General features: G+C 43.4%; 1 protein-coding gene across 1 annotated transcript in view; it reads right to left on the reverse strand.

Moving 5' to 3' along the window:
- Nucleotides 1-22,971, reverse strand: part of PCP4 (Purkinje cell protein 4) — a 65,679-nt gene extending 42,708 nt beyond the window's left edge. The window contains exon 1 of the mRNA XM_061167993.1: nt 22,868-22,971. Within this exon, the coding sequence (XP_061023976.1) occupies nt 22,868-22,876 (9 nt within the window). The 5' untranslated portion in view covers nt 22,877-22,971. The remainder of the gene's footprint in view (nt 1-22,867) is intronic.
- Nucleotides 22,972-27,050: the final 4,079 nt, after the last annotated feature.

Raw genomic sequence — 27,050 nt, forward strand, 5'->3', positions numbered from 1 at the left:
GGCCATGGGTTAGGGTCCCCCAGTTCACACTGGAGTGAGTAGGGGGTCAAGGACAATTCCACATTTTGAGGGGGGAAATGAGTCACAGTGACCCCACAAGCTGGGCAGAGCTGGGGAAACGCCTTACCAAGTTCCCTTCTGAGAATGAAAGACGGTGACCTCCGGCTCCTGCTGTCACATTAAGGACCTGCCATGCAGCAAGTTTGCTCTCCCATGTACCCATCAGTGACAGCGTTTTCCAAAAGAGACATTACTTAGCATTATCAAGTGGATGGTATCACTGTCTCAAGGGAAAGGAAAGTATGTGTTTCAAGGCATTTTTTAACGTTTTCCCCTCTGTCCCCAATGTCTGACCTCTGTTGGACTTTGTCTGAAGCTCCAGTACTTGACCATCTGATGAAAAGAGGTGACTCATTGGATAAGACCCTGATGCTGGAAAAGATTGAGGGTAGGAGGAGAAGCGGGTGACAGAGAATGAGATGGTTGAATAGCATCACCAACTCAATGGACATGAGTTTCAGCAAGCTCTGGGAGATGGTGAAGGACAGGGAAACCTGATGTGCTGCAGTCCGTGGGGCCTCCAAGAGTCAGACACAAATGAGTGACTAAGCAACAACAACCAAGAAGTTACAGAGATTTGGCAAAAGAATGAAAGAAACATCCACCCCACCCCTTGAGTTGCTTAGAAGCTCTTGTCAGCAAGTGCTCCTTCACACATTCCATCCCCTGGTAATGACTTTGCTCTGAAGTTGTTTTTTCTCCAAGACTCTGTCTTCCTTTTGTGTGGCTGCATCCTGATATTCAGATTGCTAGTGGCTCAGGGATTCTGGCACCCCTTAAATGCTAGCATCGTGACAAGAAGATCCTCAAATGGGTCATAAATAAGGGGGGAAATGCCAATCTGTGTGTTTTGGGGCTAGAAGACTCTCAGGGAACATGAAGGCTCAGATAATTGCAATATTCTTTGCAGAATCGATATCCTGCACACAGAAGAGAGGGCAAAATGGAGCAAGGGCCCCAGAGTTCTCATTCCATCCTTCGAAGATGTCTTTTGATGACCGTGTTTATAAAGAATGAAACAGAAATGTTTCTATGGTATTATATTAAGGCGGTTTTCTATGGTGTTATATTTAATTTTTATTGATGAAAGATTGTGAGTCTTTTAGATGAAATATCAGATTTTAAACGGACAGTGATGGGGAACCATGGCGATCACATAGTGAAGGAAGATTAACAGCTGGGTTAGCCAGAACAGGTAGCTGGTGTGTGCTGGGGGCCACCACCATCATGAAATCAGTGGTTTCTCAGTGACAAGAAAGGCACACCATGAAAAGCCTCTTCTAAAGCAAAGGCACCGAATTTGTCTGAAGAGCAGGAGAGACTCTCCTGCCAACATTGTGTGATCAGAACAGAATTGATGTAATTTCTTAGCATTGATCATTTTAAAATCATCTATGATTCTCCTGGTAATACTCCAAACACTGAACATTTAAAAAATCCACCAATTTAATCCCTAGAGGTCAGAAGAGAACTTCAACTGGAAGGATTTCAAAGAAAGTCCAAAAGTTGGTTAAAAAGAAAATGATGGGATCTTCATGACAAAGGCATTAACCTTTATAATTCTTCCTAATTCTTCTGTCTTCTGATACTACATTCAGCTCGGAGCATTTTTATCCTGACCTTTATGTTAATAGAAGCAATTAGCATGGCTCTGGTGAGACAGGCCATCTATCCCTCATTTTTAGGGATTGGCAGTTTGTTTTATTGAAATTCACTTTATCCTATAGCTATATATTTTAAATGAGTATTTTCTACCTTTAAAAACTTTCTCCATGCCCATTTTCTTTTTCAGTAATACTATTTTCTACTTATATAAGTGAGATAGGGCCATAATGAAAATCTTAGAAAATAAATACACAAGGAAGAAAGAAAAACACTTGTAACCCAACTGTTTGGAGTTAATCTATGTTAACTATCCTATCACCCTCAGAAGTTCTTTTTTAGGATAGTCTAAACCTCAGTTATAAGATTATAAACATGTCAAGGCTCACCAACTATACAGCTAAAAAGGATAATTTTTACTGTATATAAAATATACCTTAATAAAATTGATTTTTAAAAAAGAAAGAAAAGAGTGTCCTGTTTTCAGGCTGACCAGGCTCTGCAAGCCTTTCACTTAGCAGCTGTGTGACCCTGTACATGACACGGGACATCTCTGAGCCTCAATTTCTGCTTCTATAAGCCAAAGATGATAACACACCCACATCATCAAGTTGTGAGAATTCAATGAGATTAAAACATTCACACTGCCTGGAGGAGATCCCTAAAAAAAGTCAGCCTGCAAAGTAATGCAAAAGAGGCTTGGAAAGACAACTGATTCTTTGTCCCCATTGTATTTTTCTTGCAGCGACCCAAGGAGCTCAGCAAAACTTGAGGAAGGAGGAAGCCCAGCCTTCGTGTGCAGCCAGATGAACCCTGAAAAAAGGGATTCCCTCGGCTTTTTCTGCACCTGTTCAGTTTCCTCTTCGTGGAGAATTCAAATAAATATGACTGAATTAAGCGTGTATTTCACATGTCTATGTGAGAATCCAAAGACAGAATATTGGTATTTATGATCTTTTTTTTTTTTTTTCATAAAGTATGCAGCCTTCATCTGCTAGTCGTTAGATTGTGAATTTCAGTTGAATTTTCCTCTGCTTCTGCTGTGCATGTGTTTGTGTGGTTGGTATAAATCACTGCTTTTATTTTTTTCTAGAAAGAGAAGATGCAAGAAGAGAGTAGATATGATCAAAGAAGGAAGGTGGACAGAAGCCCCCTTTACATGTGTGCCTCTTACCTGATCAGCAGACTCTCCCTGAGTCTGAGGTTGAATAAAAGGACATGTGGGTCGACTCAACCTGACTCAGCCGCCTTTGGAAACCCCACAGGTATGCAGGATGCTAGAACGGGGCTCCGGGACCCTTCAGACAGCTCTCTCTCCATAATTCACTCTGTCCGGGTGTCCTGACTTATTTTATGTGCTTAACTAACTTCACAGACTCTTGCCTGGACACTTGGTAAGAAAGGCAAAGCTTAGTCTCCATGCATTGACTTCTCGTGAGGAAGCACAGATGCTGATTCAGCCCCATCTGCTACTCCGAGTGCCTCTCTGAGAGGGGTTGTTCCGGGCTTTAAGAGCTAGAGTCTTTCTTTTCTGGTAATAAAAAAGCAGCCAGGTTTGTTTTTTTCCCCCCCCAACTCAACTAAAACAAATATAGCTTCAGAACATGGTATACACGACTGAGGTTGTGTACTTTGGGAAGAGAGGGCAAGGCTTTGTCCTAAATCAGCGGTCATGGCTCAAGAAATGAACTGAATCCTAGCCCACTTCAGTGAGTTTGGATGAATATTTGAGGACCTATAGTAAGGAAATCTGGGCCTTCTTAGGTGGTGCTTGTGGTAAAGAATCTGCCTTTTGATGCAGGAGATGTTAGAGATGAAGGTTTGATCCCTGGTTCAGGAAGATTCCCTGGAGGAGGGCATGGCAATCCACTCCAGTACTCCTGCCTGGAGAATCCCATGGACAGAGGAGCCTGGTAGTCTACAGTCCATAGGGTCTCAGAGTCAGACATGACTGAAGAGATTTAGCACAGCACAGTAAGAAAATCTATGAAGCAGGCAAAAATAGAGTAAACAATATAACTACAAATAATAAATTTTTACATATGTGTGTGTGTGAGTACATATTGCTGGTCCTGTTTAGTAGCTTCAGTGATGTCTGACTCTTTGCGACCCTATGGACTATAACCCACCAGGCTCCTCAGTCCATGGGATTCTCTGGGCAAGAATACTAGAATGGGTTGCCATTTCCTCCTCCAGGGGATCTTCCCAACCCCGCTTCTCTTGCAATAGCAGGCAAATTCTTTACCACTGAGCCACCAGGGAAGTCTGTGAGTATATATACACAGATATAAAATACAAATAAGAGAATGAACCAAAAAAAGTGAATCAAGAGAGATCCGAAAATGGTAGAAAAGTTATACTATATATAAAATAGATAACCAGTAAGAACTGACTGTATAGTACAGCGAACTCTATATTTTGTAATAACCTAGAAGGGAAAAGAATCTGAAAAAGACATATATAACTGAATCACTTTGTTGCATACCTGAAACTAATATAACATTGTAAATCAATTATGTGTCAATACAAAATGAATACATAAAATGACTAAAAGAAAAAAAGCTATATAAACCATTGGATCAGCTGCCCTCTGGAAAGCTGAAAATTCTAGCTCACTCTCCACTTAAAACACCGCCCCCACCATCCAGCAGCACCAACCAACTCAGTCTAACGCCTCCACTTCCTTCACATCTGATATTGCTGCAAATTTTATTTTCAAGTCCCTCAGAAATCCAGAACAACTTAATTTGCTGGAAAACCAGCCCAGATGTAACTGAGTTGAAGGTTGCCTTCCAGGGAGGGGGCTGTTACAAAAGAAGGAAACTGATGCTGCCAATTGATGCTTTTGAACTGTGGTGTTGGAGAAGACTCTTGAGAGTCCCTTGGACTGCAAGGTGATCCAAAGAGTCCATCCTAAAGGAGGTCAGTCCTGGGTGTTCATTGGAAGGACTGATGTTGAAGCTGAAACTCCAATCCTTTGGCCACATGATGCGAAGAGCTGACTCATTGGAAAAGACTCTGATGCTGGGAAAGATTGAGGGCAGGAGGAGAAGGGGATGACAGAGGATGAGATGACTGGATTGCATCATCGACTTGATGGACATGGGTTTGGGTGGACTCCGGGAGTTGATAATGGACAGGGAGACCTGGTGTGCTTCGGTTCATAAGGTCGCAAAAAGTCGGACGTGACTGAGCGAATGAACTGAACTGAACTGATGCTGCCAAACTGTTTCATGCCTGCACATACCAACCCTGGATCCTACTATGGTGAGAACTTTTATTTCCCAAGTGCAAACATCATCCTTTAATTGACCCTTGACACATCTGCCCTCTGTATCCCCTGACATCACACAGGCAAGGAGAGAAGGGTGAGGACAGAGGGCTTAAGCGTAGGAAAAGTCTCAGAACAAAATAGGCAGCTCGGAGTATTGATCAGAGTCAACAACCGCACTCAGTAAAGATATTTGGAATCCTAATTGGGGGAATTTTCCACACTGAGGTTATAGCTTAGCATTTATATGATCTTTTAAAAATGTATGCTTTCCAAGTGTTTTGAACCAGCTTTATGACTCCATCCTCAGAACGGTCCTGTAGGGTCAGCCAGCATCACTGATTTCTTGTTCAAGCGTGTCCTTGAGTGGGCTTCTCCTGAGCTGGCCTGAAAACTTCATCTGATTCCTAGGTAAGACCCGCAAGCCACCTGCTTCCACGGTCAGGCGTGGGCCATTCCTAAAGCTCTGCTTGGATGGAGAGAAATTATATGTAAAAGGCTCCAGGCATGACAGAGGACTATTGGAATTACATTTTATCACTCTGTCTCTCAGTTTGGTTTGGTTTGATTTTTTTTGCTAAAAAGCAGTCAGGCAGCCCCCATGTCCGCACGTCCCTGCCTCCACATTACGGGGCTAGCCTTGTGGCTGAACAACCCACCCAGGGTCCCTCCCGTAGCAGGGCCCACACTGGTGTCAGACTCTCAAAACTCTTCACCACGTTCAACATGGAACACCACATTTCTACTTTTCACTGTCCCCCAAATTGTGTCCATGGTCCTGTCCCCACCGCCCCATCGCAGGCTCACCTGGGCCTCCCAGTTCTGAGCTTCGGTCACCTTGAAAGAGGTTCATGGCAGAAGTGGATGGGAGCAAGTGATGACAGGGCTGTGGCTTGTTTTTAAAAATGAAAGTGTTAGTCACTCAGTCATGTCCCGCTTTTTGTGACCCCATGGACTGTAGCCGGCCAGGCTCTTCTGTCCATGGAATTCTCCAGGCAAGAATGCTGGAGCGCTGTTGCTGTTACTAAGTCACTTCAGTCGTGTCCGACTCTGTGCGACCCCATAGACGTCAGCCCACCAGGCTCCCCCGTCTCTGGGATTCTCAAGGCAAGAACACTGGAGTGGATTGCCATTTCCTTCTCCAGTGCATGAAAGTAAAAAGTGAAAGTGAAGTCGCTCAGTTGTGTCTGACTCTTAGCGACCCCATGGACTGCAGCCTACCAGGCTGCTCCGTCCTTGGGATTTTCCAGGCAGGAGAACTGGAGTGGGTGCCGTTAGATTTTTTCATTTCTGACGGGGATCTGCTCGACTCCTCTGCTCTCGTCCTGTCTCCTTGTCGTAACACTGAAGGGACACAGGAGCAGAGTGGGGTCCCCTCAGGGGGCTGCTCACAATCCGACAGCTACTTTACACTGCATTAATTTTTTTTTTTTTTTTCGGGTGAGAATCCCAACTCTTCATCCAAAATTCAGCTGTGAGGGTGCTCTCAAATGTAGATCAGCCAAATCTGGTTCTCAGCAAGAACGCAGCAGGAAAAGGATGACATGGAAATTCACAAAATAGTGCCCCCAAAATGAACCAAATCCTCTTTGAAGCTGGGAAAGATTAAATCTAGATGGAAAAAATAACAGTGAACTTGCAGGAAGGATTTGGTGGCAATACAAATTGACAAATTGCTCTATCTATTTTAAGAGGATATCTCAAAGAAGAAGTAAAATAGCTTTCTGAAGTATAGAACATTGCCAGAAATAATATTTGTGATGTGCCACTGTATTATCTCGAGATTTTGACAAGATTTGTGCATATGTGAAAACTGAGCTATAAATACAGGCATAAGCCATGCCCTGAACAAACTCCAAAGGCAAGAAAATAATAATGGTTAAAGTTACTAGGGGGGACTTCCCTGGCAGTCCAGTGGTTAAAACTCCATGCTTCCCCCACAGAGGGCACATGTTCTATCCCTGATCGGGAAACTAAGACCTCACAAACCACATCACATGGCCAAAAAAAAAAAAAGTTCACCAGGAGCTCAGATATAAAGTGTATAATGATATTCTGCCATGCACAAACTCTAATACCCTCACGGAAGGTAGATTACAGGAATGTCTAAATTCACGTGGGCATTTCTAACAATTAGAACACAGAACATAAAAAAATACACACAATAGTCACAATTGCAAAAATCTTACTGACTGTCCTCATGTAATCTGCTTCTAAATTACTGAACAGATTTATTTTCACTTCACACTTTTAAAGGAAGATGCGATAAGTCAATAGAACCTAACTCGTTATTGATAAGGATGGGAAAATTCCAACATGTTTAAAGCAATTTATATCACTAAGCAGGAGTTAGAAATCAACTACTAGCAGCCCTCCATAGCTAACAGTTCCAAATCTGGGATTCATCCAACCGCAGGTTTTAAATATTTTTTAAAAATTCCAGAAAGTTCCCAAAAGCTAAACTTCAATTTGCTATATGCCAGCAACTATTTACTTAGCATTTATATTGTGTTTATAACTATTGACATGGCATTTACATTTTATTAGGTGTCATAAGTAATCTAGAAATAATATAAAGTACATGGGAGGATATGTATAGCTTATATACAAATATTAAGCCATTTTATATAAGGAACTTTATATAAGGAGAATCTTTGGATTGGTAACCATCTGTGCACAGGGTGGTCCTGGAAATAATCCTCCTTGGATACCTAGGGATAACTGAACGATATCCTAATGGATATGCATCTATTCATTGGACTTCATGACTGTTCTAACATATATGACTTTTAAGATGAACCATTAGTTAGGCAGTTATTCAACCAATATGTATTGAGCCCCTGCTTTTGTCAGCACCGACTCTTTGGGGAAGTTTTCCTGGTCACGTCCTTCTTCCCTTTCCCAGGCCAGCACGATGACCTTAACCAATGCTTCCCTGGCACTTGGTTTATACAGTGAGTAGACCTATACTCTGTATGGCCCCTTTCATCCAGTTAACTTTATGTGATCCTATCTCCCCCTCTAGCCTATAAACTCTTTGAGGAGTGGGGTCCGTTCACCCAGCATAATGTCCAACATATAATGAATTCTTCATCAGTGTGGTTGAATGGTATGTGCTGGGGAGATGAAAGAGTGTAGAAGATACAATATCTGTTTTTTAAAGGTTTATAATCTAGAAGGAAGACAGAAATTTGACAAGATAAGTGATTACTGACTACAGACATACCTTGTTTTATTATGCTTTGCTAATATCGTACTTTTTACAAATGGAATGTTGGTAGCAATCGTGCATAAAGCAGGTCTATTGGCATCATTTTTTCCAACAGCATTTGCTCACTTTGTGTCTCTGTGTCACATTTTGGTAATTCTCACAATGTTTCAAATTTTTTATTACTGCTACTCTATTGTCATGGTGATCTGTGATCAGTCATCTTTGATGTGAGTATAGCAAAATGATTACAACTCTCAGAAGGCTCAGTTAATGTTTACCATCTTTTTACCAACACCTTTTTAGTTAAGGTATGCAATTTTTCCTAGTCATAATGCTATTACATACTTAATAGACCACAGTATAGTGTAAACATCACTTTTATATGCACTGGGAAACAAAAATGTTTCTGTGAGTTGCTTTATTGAGATTTTTGCTTTATCACGATGGTCTGGAACTGAACCCAAAATACATCCAAGGACTGCCTGTATGTGCAGTAGTTTTGACCATAGAAAGGGACTCTGTTCCCTGAACAAATATTTTCTAAGAGTTTTTATAGAGAGTTCAGAGTAGTCTTACACATTCAAACAGAGCCAGGGAGGTAAGGTAAGGAATGAAGGCCACTGGTATAAACTCAAAGTCGGGGAAACTCTGCCAGGTGATGCAGAAGAAAACTTTGTGGGCAGAGACCTCCATGATATTGCACAAGAGTAGCAATACTGACATTTACCAACTTCGTGTGTGACTGGGGTGGGAGGATTGAGGGGGTTGGAGTGGAAAGTTGAAACTCTACAAGCAAAGTAGAAGCCCCAGTGAAGGAAAGAATGACTTTCTCAAGATTTCTGTGGTTGTTCTTTTTTAACTCAAGACCGGGTTGGTGGGGGGGCGGAGGGGAGGACAATATTATTTTTAATGTATTTCATGCCCAAGTCCTAAATGGAACTGGGACAGGTATAAAAGAAACTGGGCTATATCTAGGATATGTCAGAAAATGAGAAATTTAATAGGATAGGAAATGTGTAAGTGAAACCTAGCCTGACTTTTCCTTAAGAAGCTCTGTGATTTTGAATAAAATTAGCCTAGGGGCACTCAGTTCCCTATTTTAAATGACTATTTGGAATGAAATGAATATAGGGCCTCCTTTAATTCTCTGAATTCTAAGCAAGGCCATAGAAATGATCATCTTTCTCTAGGTCCAGAGTCTTTAAACAAGCTGGTCGCACCTCAGGAAGGGCAGAGCCACCATGTTCAGCCGCACAGGTTGCGCACTGCGCAAATCCAGGGAATGCCATTGACACGAAGTGTGGTGTCAGTGGCCCCTCTGGGGTTGTAGGGTGCTCAACACCTGCAACCATGCATGGTGAAGAGAATTCTAGAATGTCTATTTATATCACTTTAGGATCTAAGATCAGTAAGAAGGAAATCAGATTTTATCAATAACTAATACCAACATCATCATTTGTGTGTGGGAAAGAGTGGGAATCTCACAACTAAGGATTGTTTAGAACTACCTCACTCTGGCCCACCCTGTTTTTTTAACTGAAGTATTAGTTTTTTTAATTTTACTTGGAGGATAATTGCTTTATAATGTTGCATTGGTTTCACCCATTCATCCGTCTCACTTCAACTGACTCAAATTTGTTCCTTTTATTGGCTGAGTGATATTCCATTATATATATATATATATATATATATATATATACATACACACACACACACACACACATATATATATATACACACACCACATCTTCTTTATCCATTCATCTGTCTGTGGATATCTAGGTTGCTTCTATATCCTGGCTACTGTAAATTGTGTTGCAATGAACATTGGGGTACGTAAATTGAAGTGTGAAAGTGAAAGTTGCTCAGTTGTGTCTGACTCTCTGTGACTCCAAGGACTATACAGTCCATGGAACTCTCCAGGCCAGAATACTGAAGTGGGTAGCCTTTCCCTTCTCCAGGGGATCTTCCCAACCCAGGGATCAAACCCAGGTCTCCCTCATTGCAGGGATATTCTTTACCAGCTGAGCCACAAGGGAAGCCCAAATTGAAGTATAGTTGATTTACAATGTTATGTTAGTTTCATATGTACAACAAAGTGATTCAGACATAAGTTGCTTCAGTCAGGTTTGACTCTTTGCAACCCTATGGACCGTAGCCTGCCAGGCTCCTCTGTTCATGGGATCCTCCAAGCAAGAATACTGGAGTGGCAAGAGTACTGGAGTGGAGCAGGTTCTTTACCACTACTATATATATATTGTGTGTGTGTGTGTGTGTGTGTGTGTGTGTGTGTGGGTGGGTGGGTGTCTGTTATATTGTTTCAGAATCTTTTCAATATTATGAGATATTGAATGTAGTTCCCTGTGCTATACAATGGGACCTTGTTGTTTACCTCTTTTATATATAGTAGTGTGTATCTGTTAATCCTAAGCTCCTAATATATCACTCTCACCCCGCTTTCCCCTCTGGTAACCATGAGTTTGCTTTCTACAACACCCTTACTCTTGAATTGCTCTCTGAATAGCACTATGTGTTGCAATGCAGTTCCTTGTGCTCTGGTAAGAGGATTTATATTTATACAGTTTACCGTTAACCAACCTAATCCCCCCATAGTGGGTAAGTGTCTTTAAAAATTCCTGCATAGTCACGGTACAACATAGAGGAACCTGAGGACATGATGATAAGTAAAACAAGCCTGTCACAAAAAAAAAACATTGTATAATTACACTTCTATGTGGTGCTTAAAGTAGTCAAATTCACTCATAGAGAAAGCAGAAAGCTGGTTAACAGGGGAGAGAGGAAGGGAAAGGGGGAGATGTTTAAAGGGTAGAATTTCAGTTTTACAAGATGAGAAAGTTGGAGATCTGCTTCACAATAATGTAGATAGACAACACTGCAGAATTATACACTTGAAAATGAGTAAGATGGTAAATTTTATGATATGTATTCTCTACCGGAATAAAAAAAATTCCTACATAAAATTTTCACAGATTGAAGATAATATTGATACTGCCAGCAAAAAGAAACAGTGGAATTGCTACCTAACCATTCTTCTATCAGAATGTCTTCACAAGTGCCAACATGAGCTTAAAAACACAATCAACAAATTCAGCTCAAAAGAAGTGCAGTTAACAACACTATTTGAATGAAAGATTTTTATACTTTACGCCAGCAATTACCTCTCACAAGTATATATGGTACTTGGAAATCCTGATTAGGGTTAATAAAGCCATCCATCATGATTAACAAAATATCTAGTTTATCTCATCATATTCTTGTTCATTTTAAGGTTTATTTTTGTATGTTTTATAGTTGCACTTACTATATGAGCACATAAGCATGCATTAAGTGAAGTGAAAGTCACTCAGTCATGTCTGACTCTTGCGACCCCAAGGACTGTAGCCCACCAGGCTCCTTTGTCCATGGAATTTCTCAGGCAAGAATACTGGATAAATTATTATAAAATAAGTAAGTAAAAAATTATTGTGAATGCACGCTCCAACCTTTTTCCTGAGAGAATGCACTGTCAAAACCTTTGAAGACTACCCTCCTTGAGGAGGGATACCCACGGTCACCATGGACACCATTCCATTGCTCTGTCATGGATCCACAGGAGGGCTGCAGAGATGGTTTCCCAGAAGCTGATAAGCTTTTTGAGTGTTACTTTGAACACTTGTGGATGGTTATTATTAGAATACCAACAGCTAACAGTGGAAAAGTCAAAGAAATGAAAGACAGGATAGCAATAGTTTCACTAGGGAGAGAACAGAATCATTTCAAAACCACCTTGAACTATGTCAGGAAGGAGTTCATATAGCATAACGGTTTGAAGTTTTGCTTGTTGCATTTCCATCTATAGCTCTTTGAGACACATGAAATAAGAGGATTCTCAAAGAGGGCTCAACATGCGCCTCCATCTTGGATGTAGGCAGGTTTGTGTCAACACCTGTCTACTACTGATGTCTCACCCTCCCAAATGAGGAGACCACCATATTGAATGTTCTCAGGCTCACAATTTGACCAATTTATGACCTCAGGGGATCTTTTGCTCCTCAAACATATATGAGGAAATGTAAAAAAGAAAAGCCTACATACAATTAGCCATCTTGCCATGCTCAAGAAAATAAAGTGATAATTTCCTAACAACTCATAATTAAACAGTGCATGCTAAGTCTCTTCAGTCGCATGCAACTCTTTGCAATCCTGTGGACTGTAGCCCACAAGGCTCCTCAGTCCAAGGGATTCTCCAGGCAAGAATAGTGGAGTGGGTTGCCCACTTCCTTCTCCAGAGGATCTTCCCAACCCAGGGACTGAGCCCATGTTTCTTATGTCTCCTGCACTGGCAGGTGGGCTCTTTACCACTAGTGCCACCTGGGAAGCCCAGGAAAATAGTTTTCCTTGACCAGGAATCAAACCCTGGCCACAGCAGTGGGATAGCCAAATCCTAACCACTAGACCAAGAGTGAGCATCAAGGAAACAGTGAATACTACCTAATAAGGAAACGATAGGTCACGAAGCAACAGTTAGAACTGGACAGGGAACAACAGACTGGTTCTGAATTGGCAAAGGAGTACATCAAGGCTGTATATTGTCACCCTGCTTATTTAATTTATATGCAGAGTACATCATTAGAAACTCTGGGTTGAATGAAGCACAAGCTGGAATCAAGATTGCTGGGAGAAATATCAATAACCTCAGATATGCAGATGGCACCACCCTTATGGCAGAAAGTGAAGAACTAAAGAGCCTCTTGATGAAAGTGAAAGAAGAGAGTGAAAAAGTTGGCCTAAAGCTCAACATTCAGAAAACTAAGATCATGGCATCCGGTCCCATCACTTCATGGCAAATAGATGGAGAAACAGTGGAAACAGTGACAGACTTTAATTTTGGGGGCTCCCAAATCACTGCAGATGGTGACTGCAGCCATGAAATTAAAAGACACCTGCTCCTTGGAAGAAAAGCTATGACCAACCTAGACAGCATATTAAAAGCAGAGACATTACTTTGCCAACAAAGGTCTGTCTAGTTAAAGCTATAGCTTTTCCAGTGGTCATATATGGATGTGAGAGTTGGACTATAAAGAAAGATAAGCACAGAAGAATTGATGCTTTTGAACTGTGGTGTTGGAGAAGACTCTTGAGAGTCCTTTGTGCTACAAGGAGATCCAACGAGTCCATCCTAAAAGAGATCAGTCCTGACTGTTTATTGGAAGGACTGATGTTGAAGCTGAAACTCCAGTTCTTTGGCCACCTGATGCAAACAGCTGACTCATCTGAAAAGATCCTGATGCTGGGAAAGATTGAAAGCAGGAGGAGAAGGGGATTACAGAGGATGAGATGGTTGGATGGCATCACCAATTCAATGGATATGAGTTTGAGTAAACTCCAGGAGTTGATGATGGACAGGGAGGCCTGGTGTGCTACAGTCCATGGGGTCACAAAGAGTCAGACATGACTGAATGACTGAGCTGAACTGATACCTAAGAATCCTAAATTAAAATAAGTGTTATTTATAAATTAGTTTTTAAACATTGGAACTTAGCCACATGGTGTACAGAAAAGTGATTGGCTAAAAAAATTTTCAAAAAAGATCTTGAGAATAGGAAAGAACTTATTTCTTTATCTTTACTCCCTGTTTGGCTAAGATCAATGTTAATGAGTAGTCTATTGTCAATCTCTGGTGTTCTCTTCTCAGGCATTGCATAAAATTAAAATATAATATGAGCTTATGGTTACTGAGAAGACTCTTGAGAGTCTCTTGGATTGCAAGGAAATCAAACCAGTCAATCCTAAAGGAAATCAGTCTTGAATATTCATTGGAAGGACTGATGTTGAAGCTGAAGCTCCAATACTTTGCCCACCTGATGTGAAGAACTGACTCATTGGAAAAGACTCTGATGCTAGGAAAGACTGAAGGCAGGAAAAGGGGATGACAGAAGATGAGATGGTTGGATGGCATCACCAACTCGATGGACACGAATTTGAGCAAGCTCCGGGAGTCGCAAAGAGTCAGACAGGACTGAGTAACTGAACTGAACTGAATGGTTACCAAGAGGATAGGGTTGGAGGAAGAGTAAATTGGGAGTTTGGGATTGACTTCTATATTTGGGACACACTTCTATATTTAAAATAGATAACCAAAGACAACAGCAAAGTAACTAGCCACTTCATTAGAACTTTGGCCATGGCACAGGTGTAGTATTATGGGGGCAGATGACCATCTCTTTTGCTGAGTCATTCCACAGCAGCTTTGGATTGTACTAGCTGGAAAAGCATGGTCTCTGGTCAACCCAGATACAAACTCACCTGTCAAATCATCACAAACAAGTATTAAAAACACTAACATGCAGAAGACATTCCAGGCCATTGGGCGAAAGATTGCGGTATGGATGACTTGACATATTTCAGTCTTGGAAAACCCACCATTGTCCTCAAACTGGAGAGGGAAAGCCACTCAGAGAAAAGGACCCCCTGTTCTCCGTTATAGCTCCATTATGGTATGAAAACGGCCCCATTTGAAAGTTCCATCATTTCATATTTTTTGGCTTCTTCCCCTTAGATGTCCTGAAAGGCCATTTTCAATCTGTGGATGATTACCTTCCTGTTTTATGATTCTACTTTGTCTTCCTTTTATTTATAAAGTGGCAGTTTGAGAGTAAAATAGAAAATAATGGCATTTAGTGGGTGATTGATTTTTCCATGGACAATGTTATAAATATGGCCATGCATTTCCCTTTCAAAAATGAATGAGAAGTATTTCAGTGAGATTCTGAAGCATAAATGTAGGGCAATTTGCAAGGCACAAATGACATTCAAGCAGATTGATGCCTGAAATGGGTAACTCGTTGTTCATGTTAAACAACCCTGAAATAGATGCTGGTTTATAGGTCTGGTCCTTTGATGGGTGTGGCAAGCTTGTTTGGCTTATGACACAGAACGATGAGCTATACAACATTCTCGTGTGTGTGCTCATTCGTGTCCAACTCTTTGTGACCCCATGGACTGTAGCCCGCAAGGCTCCTCTGTCCGTGGGATTTTCCAGACTAGAATACTGGAGAGGAGTGCCATTTCCTATCCCAGCGGATCTTCCCAACCCAGGATTGAACCCACGTCTTTTGCACCTTGTACACTGGCAGGAGAATTCTTTACCACAGTGCCATCTGATACATCCATGTATCCATACCCAAAAGGCACCTATATTAAATCAAATGAACAGCATTTTGCCATTCATTATTTATACCTCACTTCATTCCAAAGACTGGAAGAATGATAAGTGGTTTATGAGTGAGGAATATAGGAAAATGGATGCAGACCCCATAGACTGCACAGTGTCCTGGATTCACAATTCAACGTTCAGCTTCCAGGAGAACAAATATGAATTGATGTATTTTGCATATGAATTGTCCTATATTCCTATTTCAAATATAAAGTACTCTGAAAAATGTAAACACACAACTACAATTAAAATATTTGTTTTAATCAATATTAACATTGGCACTCCATTAACTATTATGGTATGAATATGCAACTATAATTGAACTATTTGTTTTATTTAATATTAACATTGGGGCTTCATTTTTAGTATTAATTATAATATTTAAATATGCAGCTTGCTTTCTGTATTCTATAATGTGCCTTCAACAATATTCCAGAATTTATGGTTTGGCTATGATTGGGCGTATGGAGCTAACTTACTAAAGATCAGTTTGGACTATTTCTTATTCACCCTTAACCCCTAACTGTCAAATTGGTTTTCTATTTCAATACAATGGGCCTTCTTCAAGGTAGAAGTGAGCTCTGCCACCTTGGGCTATCATCGCTTTTGTCTGAATTTCACAGACCTTATCTGCAGCAAAATAGTTTCAATGGAGAAAAGCCCCAAACTGAAGGATATTAGAATTCTCCATTCTTCCGTCAGCTCCCTATTTTCCTTGACATTTTCCCAAATGTCAAGAGTTCTTTCTATTGAGATTCTTCTGATTTTTTCTCATTTTCTTTGCCAGCCATGAAAGCGTTTATTTGACATGTATAACAATGCACCCATTTCCAATTTAAAAGGATTTAAATGGCAAACACAGGTTTCAAACCTGGAGGTAAAGAACAAAAGAGAGAAATTTTTCTTTCCAAATCTACCCAGACCACAAATCTCAACAGTTAGAAAACAGGGTACTGGTCTGTTAGTTATAATAACTGATAAATCCACACCCCAAAAGCCATTTGATCTGATTTCATCCAGTAACTGAACATCCCCAAGTGCCAAACCAGGATCTGGGTCTGTGGATGACATCAGAAAGTTCACAGTCCAGGTAGGATAACTCTAATACAGAGTTGAGGGGTCATCTTTTCACCCAGTGAGTACTGAGAGATGCTGTGTAGTCTCAGCGTGGGGCTGGTTTAGGGCTGTCAGAGTAGCATGGGGGACTCAGGAGTGACTTGTCTGCTCTGAGCCTGGCTTAACGTTCAGAGGGACACCTTGCTGTGTCCTGAAGCCGCAACCCGCATTAGGTACTTTGAAGCTTCTGGGGGAACAGAGTGGAGTGTCCCTCATTGGAACATACTGTGGCTCCCGAGGTGGGGACGGTCTCTGGGCACTTTCATTAAATCCAAGTGGAGTAAAAAAGCAAAAAAAAAAAAAAAAAAAAAAACGCAGCGCATACTAGCTATGGTCTGAATGTTTGTGTCCTGCCAAAATTCAAATGTTGCAGTCATAACACCTAAAGGTGATGGCATTAGGAGCTGACTAGGTTGTGAGGTTGGAGCCCTCATGAATGAGATTTTGAGATTTTGTCAGTTTGTTGTTCAGTTGCTAAGCCGTGTCTGATTCTTTGCAACCCCATGGACTATAGCCTGACAGGCTCCTCTGTCCATGGGATTTTCCAGATAAGAATACTGGAATGGGTTGCCATTTCCTTCTCCAGAGGATCATCCCAACCCAGGGATAGAACCCACATCTTCTGTGTCTCCTGCATTGGCAGGCGGATTCTTTACCTCTAGTGCCACCTGGGAAGCCCAAGGATTTAATAGCCATATTTAAACACCCCAGTATAATAGGGACGCTCTAAGGACCATGGCAACCCACTCCAGTATTCTTGCCTGCATTGCAAGTGGATTCTTTTACTGCCGAGCCACCTGCGAAGCCCATAAATGGAATTAGTGCCTTTATCAAAAAGACCCCAGAGGACTCCCTTGCCCCTTCCACCAGGTAAGGATACGGTGGGAAATCTGCAACCCAGAAGAGACCCATCACCTGAGGATGCCAACACCCTGATCTCAGACTACCAGCCTCCATCACTGTGAGCAATAAATTTCTATTTTTTATAAGCCACTCAGTCTGTGGTATTTTATTACAGCAGTCCAGACAGATTAAGATAGCACTCTAACAGCATGATCTTTAATGCACTGTTTTATAAAAATATCAAATACAATATAAACCTGTGCATATGCATTCCCCTAAAATCTTTCTTTTCCCCACTCTGAAGCCTTTTCTAGAAAGTCATTCTAAATTAATGGAAAGCCCCAAGCTTGGGTTCATGATGTTATTCAGATGTTCAAACAGTCCGGTGTGCCCAGTGAACCAAGAACAGAAAAAACCCAAACAAACTGTGAATGCCTTCCACCTCTGACAACACTTCTGACAGAGTTCTGAGAGCAGAAATTAGAATTTTTAAAAATAATGCAGAGAACGTGTTCATCATAAATTCAAGGCACTTTCCATTACAAAAGCCCATGTTTCCTCTTCATCTTGATCACATTATTCCACTAAACCTCTAATTGTGAGTCATTTATTCAATTTCTCTTTCTAAAAAATATCATACATCTTGTATTCTGCCATTCTTAGAATTCAAGAGAGAAAAACAAGGAGACTTCTTAATCCCACAGCCTCCGTTAATGAAATGCAGGATTGGGGAAATCAATCTTAGAGCAATCCATTACCATCATCAGCCCAACAAACACACTTTCTTGCTTCACTGGCCTCTTCCTACTTAGGAAATGTTGAGCCTCAGACCCAAGTTGTAATTGGAGTCTTTCTAGACCTAATGTCCCCAGTTAGAACATCTATCATTCTATGATCCAGCAAAACTATATGCATCTTGCTGGGTCTTCCTGTATCTCAGCTGCAGGGCCATCCCCAAATGAGATTAAAATTGCCTAAGAGGTTGAATTTTCATTTGGCCTTTTCTTGTTAAGCCTTTGGAGCCAGTTGCAAAATCCACATTTTATGCAGGTATCCTCAGTATCTGTACTTAGCTGGTCTAAATTATACAATTCCTTGCAAATCTATTACTCACACATTGGCATCTGTTTCAGCTTACTATTACATCATAGGAAACACAACTATGCTAATTTTCACTTTAGACCTGTTTCATCTTACTATTTCTCTCTCCAAAGGATTAATTACCCTGAATGCTGGTTAGGTAAACCCTAAACCAGTGTCATATGCAAATTTTAAACCAATGGCTACCTTTGAAAAATAAAGTCATGTCTTGCCCATCCTCTTTACCCCTGATATAAGCGGCATAGTTTCCCCCTTGCAGTCTCTTTCCAAAACAGTGCTATTCACTGCTTGCTTCTTGCTTCAGAGATTTAGTGTACCAGACAAGTAGCTTCTGATTCAGTGCTAAGGCCACACTGCGTATGTCTGTTGCTCAGTCATGTCCAACTCTTTGTGACCCCAAGAACTGTAGCCTTCCAGGCTCCTCTGTCCGTGGAATTTTCCAGGCAAGAATACTGAAGTGGTTTACCATTTCCTTCTCCAGGGGATCTTCCCAACCCAGGACTCGAACCTGCTTCTTTTACGTCTCCTGCATTGACAGGAAGGTTCTTTACCACCAGCGCCACCTGGGATACAAATGAGGGTTTAAAGATTTGCCCTTTTAATTCCTCATTGTCTTCAAATCAGGCCTGGACAGTGCAGTCCTTTTGTCATGGCCAATGTCTAGATGGGAGAAAAGCCCAGAAACCTGGCACCAAATTGCAACATCCCACCAAAGCCGATGCTAGGAAAGAGACCGTAAACAGCAACATGAAAGGGTCAGGAGAACACTTTCCCAAAGGGGTTTCACAGCTGTCAAGGATGTATTATGCAGTGGGGAACACCCTACCGCCTCACAAAAAGAACGTGTCATTTTGCAAAGCCACTCTCCAAACATGTGCCGCTATACGTTACATTCTTGCTCCTGGCTCTACTAAATCAGTTCTTTTGAAAAGCAACTTAAAAAGACACCTGCATGAGAAATGCAATGATGACTGACTGTCATCATTGGCAGAACTTATTTCAAATGGTATTGTTAGGTCACTAAACGAAGGGAGCCTTTTCCTTCCCCCTGTGTGGGAAATCCGGTGGGGAAAGATGAGAATGCATTTTGTAAACTTCAGCCGTGGTGGTTAGGATTTCTGATCCAGCAAATGTACCTAAGCCTGCATCTTCATCCCTGCTAAGTAATCTTGCAGCTCATCGCGTAATTGCTCTAGGCACCTCTGACACACTTTAATACCGAAATGCAAATTAGACACCCCCGCCAACCACCTCCTCTCTGTCACGTTGCCCTAAATTTGGACTTTACTTGCCTTGCTACACGTGAGCTGCTCTTTTCAATCACACGCCATTTCCCCCATAAAGCATTGTCAAAAGGGAAAAAGAAGATGTTGCGTTGTCCTAAAGTCACCCAATTTGAAGCAAGCTGTAGGTTCAATCCCCTCATGAAAGGCTGCAAGAACTCAGAGAGCCCACTCCGGGGAGCATTTAGCCATTGGGTAGCCTCTCCTCCCAGCCCAGCTGTGAACCTCAGAATTTCCAGAGCAGGAGATAAACCTGAACATCTGGAGCAGGAATGAGGTGCCCATCAGCCTCAAATAAAACCCAAAGTCATAGGAAAGTCTGAGAAAATCCACTGCTTTGGCTCTATGGGGTAATTAGTTACGTGGGTAAGTAAATGATCATTTGAAATCCACACCCGCCTGAGAGTTATTAAAAGCGGGAGCCACATGAAATTCATCTAACTAAAGACAAGCTTGAGAAGGGAGGGGAGATCCAGTCCTCTACCCAAAAAGGAGCTTCTGTTCAACTTTATTAAATGTGTTAAGTAGATTTAAGTTTGAGTCAAAGGACCAATTCCCACTCTCCGAAGAGAACACTCCCGAGAAACTGGGAGATGAGCTAGGGAGCTGGTCACCCAGAGGACGGGGCTGCACGTGACCCGAGCAGGGAACCCGCGTGGGAAGGAGGAAGGTGGGGGAGCTGGATTGAGGCAGGTGGCAGCAAAGGGAGGTCAAGGTGTGAGACGCTGTGGGATTTTATCAACATTAAAGGAAGGAGGCAGAGTTCTTGGACCAGCCCGGCAAGGCATCTGACGGATGCTGGGGGGCAGGGCTGTGGCTGCAGAACTGCCCTAATTACAGGTTCAGCAGAAATGAGGTTGTGATCCTAATGATGGGTGAGCTCTGGGATACTTGCTGTCTCCCTGAGGACCCACAGTTAAGTGACCACCACCAAGCTGAGGCATTCTAGAAAGCTCCAGATGCTGAGCAAGGAGGCTCTGCTGAAGATGGAGTGACAGCCAGAGGGGAGAACCAGCGGAAAGTTCCCCACTCCTGAAGAGTCCCCTTTAGCCAACCTGATCGAACACAGGGAGGATCGTGGCTGCACAGTTTCCAAGCCCTTCTACATGAACCTATTAAGTTGTATATAAAAACCCCACTCCACACAGTTGTTCCTGCTGTTCGCAAGCAAGATGAGCTGGTGCAAACAGAGAAGCTTCTGGAATCTCTGTTGAGTCTGCAGAAAGCCCCTCATGTGAGCATTCAGGACCAGAAGGCCCAGCTTCCTGGCCTCGCCCCCCACCCTCACCCCCACCCTCCACCTCTTTCTCCTTCTCTGGCACCCATCATTCACATGGACCAGGAAATTCCATGTGCCGTTTGGACATCAAGACCCACCCAAGTCCTGACTCGACCCTTCACAAGCTGGTAGCTTTGAGCCAACTGATCTTGACCTGTGCCTCAGTCTCCTCATCCATCAATTGGGAATCATAACAGCACCCATTTATTCCCATATGGCACTAGTGGTGAAGGACCCCCATGCCAATGCGGGAGACATAAGACCTTCAGTCGGGAAGATCCCCTGGAGGAGAGCACGGCAACTCACTCCAGTATTCTTGCCTGGAGAATCTCATGGACAGAGGAGCCTGGAAGGCTGCAGTCCATAGTGTCTCGCAGAGTCAGACATGACTGAAGCAACTTAGCACGCACATGGTAATTCTATTCTAATTCACGGGGTTGTAAGGAAGTTCAAATAAGACAACTAGGTACCCCGCTTGGTTCTAAGGATGCTGGGCAAACAGGAGCTGCCATGGCAGTCACCATTGTTGCTACTGGAATAACTCTGCCTTCCCCTCTTCCACCCATACTTGCCCTCTTCCTTGCCCTTGGCTCCATCCCAAACCCAGTTCCTAAATCTCATAACGCTTTGCCTGCTCCGTCTTCCTGTCATGCTTATATCAAAAGTCACCCATCAGAGAAATGAAACCAGGAAAGAGGCATTTTATTGCTGAAGTTGGTAATTTTACTGTATATATATACATATATGTATGTATATATATGTAAGTCATTCAGTCATGTCCGACTGTTTGTGAACCCATAGACTGTAGCCCACCAGGCTCCTTTGTCCGTGGGATTTTCCAGGCAAGAAATACTGGAGTGGGTTGCCATTCCCTTCTCCGGGGATCTTCCCAACCCAGGGATCAAACCCAGGTCTCCTGCATTGCAGACAATCCTTTATATCAAAAGTCACCCATTAGACATATGAAAGCAGGAAAGAGGCACTTTATTTTTGAAGTTGCTAATTTTACTGTAGATTTCCAAAAAATGTTCACCCGTCTGTTAAAAAAAAGAAGACAGACAAAATAAAAGATCTAAAAAGTAACGATTTAAGTGCCAACCAAAAGGAAATGAAAGTGGATTTGTCTTGGTTACCAAGTGAAAATTAGAAGGTGATGTTATACATACAATACCAAATCTGCCTTTTTGTAATGACAGAGAATACAATCTTTTTAAAAATACAGTGAACATTCAGTTTGCCCCCCAACAAACTCTCCTCTGCGTAAACAGATGCAGCGCAGTGACTTTCAGTTGAAAACTGTAGCCCCTCTTCCCCCAGGGTCTCTCCCATGTTAGACCCACACACCCATACACACAGATTTTTTGTGGTTCATTGGACTTGCATTTCTCTCCTGGTTTTATTCTGATTAACTGCAGATGTAGTTTGTACAGGCAAGGTTTCCACAGGACCAAGCAATGCAAACCTTCCCTTGCTTCTCTTCCGAGGCTGACTTTCACCAGATGGCCAGCCTGCTCACATTCTGAAAGGTACCCATCGAGGAAGACATGTGAAGACCCACACACTGCAAGAGGACAAATCTTTGCAAGAGACTAAAAAACACTCACTCAGCCTTCTCTCCTGAGGTCTAAATCCCAAAGCACTTTCCAACTCACAATTCAATCAGAAGCAAACAATGAATCCCTTTCATTTTGAATTTGTAAAAGTTGCAACTTAACCAATTTTTGCACTTGCCATGCAAACCCAGATAGGAACAGAGTCAGTCTTCCAGGTAAATAGCTCCAGGGTCGATGTGCTCTCACCACTCGGAAGACCTTCACATTTTCTGAGTGTAACTTTGCCCCATCTCACCCCCAGGTTTCCCTCCCAGAGTGGAAGCCCCACTCACCTCACTCATGATGCTGTAACAACGGGCAGCTCCGTATCCCCACCGGCCACACGGAGAGCACTGCTCAGGGGTCGCTGCTCCCCGCTCTGGCTTTTCTCTTAAAAAGGGCTGCCGGGTGGCATCATGCTTCCTCTGAGCCAATGAGATTCATTCACCTGTCTGAATGCCTGGCAGATATCTGAGAGCTCCCAGGGCCACCTAGTGGAGCAAAGGAGAAAGGCAGGCTGGGTCAGGGCTCCAAGCCCCGCCAAGGAGGGAAAGAAAGGACAGATGACAAGATAGTCCAAGTAGGAAGCACAGAGATCATCACAGATTTGTCACTCTTCATAATTCCAAGGGGTACAGGATTTAGATATGTGGAAAATGCACTTTCAATGTCAGCGAGCAGAAGGTTTGTTTTTGGAAGGAAGAGCAGTTCTGAAAATCCTGATGCCAGTCACCCAACAACCCCCAGTTTTGCTTGGGAGGCGCCTGCGCTTTGTAACACAATCTCAGCTTTCAGAGTTGAACATTTTCTGCTCCTCCTTCTCCAACCCCAAATCTGCCAGCCTGCCTGCACCCCAGGTACTCATCTCCGGCAGGAGGAAGTGAGCAGTTAGGGTCATGGATTTGGAGAGTCACACTGTGACTCCTCAGAGGAGAGAATCCCCCTCTCCCCAGCTATGCCTGTGGGTGTGATAGCCTCACCAGTGCTGGAGAAGACTTGGCTTTGACCCTGGAATCTGCCCATCCAGCCTGGCAGTGAAGATCCTTTTGCCCAGGTCTGGACTGCTAAGCTGAAGCTCCAATACTCTGGCCACCTGATGTGAAGAGCTGACTCATTGGAAAAGACCCTGATGCTGGGAAAGATTGAAGGCAGGAGGAGAAGGGGACAATAGAGGATGAGATGGTTGGGTGGCATCACCGACTCAATGGACATGAGTTTGAGCAGGCTCCGGGAGATAGTGAAGGACAGGGAAGCCTGGTGTGCTGCAAGCCATGGGGTCACAAAGAGTCCGACACGACTGAGCAACTGAACTGAACTGGACTGCTAAGATCCTGAGCAGCATCCGCGTGGGCCCTTGACTTTGACAAGGCAGATGTTACAGAAGGGAATGCAGCCAATCCTCAGACCTGAGATACATGTGGCTGCCTGTATCCTTGGTCCATCACGAGTCAGGACACCTGCCAGCCACTTGTCGGCTTCAACTGGGTCCAGATTCAAGTAGGAGCCTCAGGTTGCTAACAAGAATGCCTTATGGCAAATACTTCAAAGAATAAGAGTAATTCCTCACATACAAAGTACCTACCAGAGCTGCAAGCATCTCCAAGTGATGGCTACCAAACAGCTGGTGTAGACAAATAAATGAGGACCTGGGTACCACAGTATGATCCTCAGATGCTCCATGGGCTTCACCAGAGCAAAGACATTCCATCCACAGTTGCTCATGGAATTGATGCTAATCAGAGCCCTGTCTCTGACTCTCTTCCATCGGTTTCTATCCAGCCATCACCCCAGCAACCTCTCCCTCCAACATCCCCCTCCACAGCCCCTCTCTCTTTCACCTGACACCCCAGAGGGCTTTCATACCACCTCTATGCCCTCCTTCTCCAGGCTTTCTGTTCCCTCCCATCCTCTCCACCCCAAACAATCATGTAAACCCTAATCCTCTCCAAGTTCTTCCCCTATCAGCCTTACTCACTGCCTGGGGATGACCCACAGTGACTGCTTGGGGGTGAGGTCCCCCCAACTCTGCCTCATAGCAGAGACCTGAAATGCAGATACCCTAGGGGGACCTAGGAGTAGTTGGGTGACCTACTGTTTGAATCCCCACCAGCTGGATCCACAGAAGCTACTTTCTGAGTCTGGAGAAGGAAGTAAGAAGTGCTGACTGCAGGGCAGGTACAAGATTTAAGGAGGCACTCACTCTCAGGTTTCTGCAAATGCCAGCGCTGCACTTGCTCAAACCTGAAAGCTGATGCCTCCTTAAATTGTGTGCCCTGGGCACCAGGATTCGGCCACTTTGGTCCTGGCCCCTCTGGCAGCTCCCCAGTTCCCAAGAAGAGGGTTGATGAGCTTCATATCAAAGAATAAAAGTGAGGTAAAAGGAGAGAACAGAACCCCTCTGGTCACCATCTAAGAAGAGGCTTGTACATGGTTTTTGCAGAGAGTTGGAGCCAGAATGCACATCTCAAGATGAAAACAGAACAGATAAATACAATGAGCAGTGTGAGTGCTGGATGGAAACTTCAGAACCATCAAGCACAGGCTGCCCAAGGAGGCTGACACAGAAGCACTGGGTCCGAGCCCTCATCTGAGCCTTGTGAACACCAGTGAGCAAGACTACAAAAAAGAAAGAAGCAGGAGTCTTCTATGGCTTGTGAACCCACCTTCTTCATTTATGGTCACTTTACATGGGAACTGTGTCTATAAAAAGTCCCCTTTCAGTGGGAAAATTGGTACATTCATTATAATAATTTCTATTTCACAGAGCAAGATAAATGGGTTTAATATATAAATTAAGCATATACATACATATCCTAACCACACGAAGCATTTTCCAAGCTCTCAAAGCATCTGCCTGCCAGTCCATTCTGACAGCATACTCCTCAAAATTCTGTCCCTAATTTCACACATGGGAGAACCCAGGCAGGTTGCTTTTAGGACTCCTCAGGGGCTTAGGAAGGGGAGTTGGGAAGAGGAGGGTCAAGGTCAAGAACCAGGTCCGCAGTGCTGCCCCCTGATGCACCGCAGACCGGAGGAGGGAGGGCAGGGCTCCATCCTCCCCTTGAGGTGCAGAACCACACCCTCTGCAGGGACGCCTCAGTGGGTGGGAATTCTGAGCACCCGGTGCCTGGAAGGGGAGGGGAGCTCCCCCAGTGGCAGTCTTGGCGGGTCCCGTGGTTTGCAGGCTGTGCGCAGGCAGAGGGGACAAGAGAAGGGCCACGGAGGACCAACCTGTGTTCTGCTGCCCTGGCTCTAGTGCAGAAACACATACAGAAGCGCAAGAGCTTGGGGTTGGAGAAGCAGTGAGTACGTCGTTGCTGCACTTTCCAAGAAGAGGGGCTAGGATTTGTGGTGCCCAGACTGTGGGCTGTGGCTTTACTGAGTAGAACCTACAACTGTTTGGGACAAACCAGAGAGGGGATTACGGTGTTGGAGAAGACTCTTGCGAGTCCCTTGGACAGCAAGGAGATCCAACCAGTCCATCCTAAAGGAGATCTGTCCTGGGTGTTCATTGGAAGGACTGATGTTGAAGCTGAAACTCCAATATTCTGGCCACCTGATGGGAAGAGCTGACTCATTGGAAAAGACCCTGATGCTGGGACAGATTGAGGGCAAGAGGAGAAGGGGACGACAGAGGATGAGATGCTTGGATGGCATCACTGACTCAATGGACATGAGTTTGGGTAAACTCCGGGAATTGGTGATGGACAGGGAGGCCCGGCATGCTGCGGTTCATGGGGTCACAAAGAGTCAGATGTGACTGAGTGACTGAACTGAACTGAACTGAAAGAGAGGATGAATGATGTTATAGGCTGAATTGTATCCCCCCAAAATTCATGGCTCCCCAGGTGGCACAGTGGTAAAGAATCCACCTGTCAATGAAGGAGATGTAAGAAATGTGGTTTTGATCCCTGGGTCAGGAATCCCCTGGCAGAAGAAATGGCAACCCACTCCAGTATTCTTGCCTGGAGAATCCCATGGACAGAGGAGCCTGGCAGGTTACATTCCATGGGGTCACAAAGAGTCGGACACGACTTAGTAATTAAGCAAAGACACAAAATTCATATATTAAGATCCTAACCTCTTGTACTTCTGAATGTGACTATACTTGGAGATAGGGTCTTGAAAGAGGTAACTAAGGCAAATTGAGATCATATGGGTGGGCTCAAGTCCAACAGGACTGGTGCCTTATAAGAAGAGGAAATTTAAAAAAAAAAAAAAAAGAGGAGGAAATTTAGACCTGATCCCATTTCAGAGAGGAAGACACAGGGAGAAGATGTCCTCATTTCATGAGGACACAGGGAGAAGATGGCTATCTACAAGCCAAGGAGAGAGGCCTCAGGAGACACAAGCCCTGCCCACACCTTGATCTCAGACTGCCAGGCTCCATAACTGAGAGAAAACAACTTTCTATTGGTTAAGCCTCCCACCCGGCGGTACGTTGTTATGATGATTCAACCAAGTACATGGATGACC

Source organism: Dama dama, chromosome 19 (assembly GCF_033118175.1).
Source record: "Dama dama isolate Ldn47 chromosome 19, ASM3311817v1, whole genome shotgun sequence".
Lineage (NCBI taxonomy): Eukaryota > Metazoa > Chordata > Mammalia > Artiodactyla > Cervidae > Dama > Dama dama.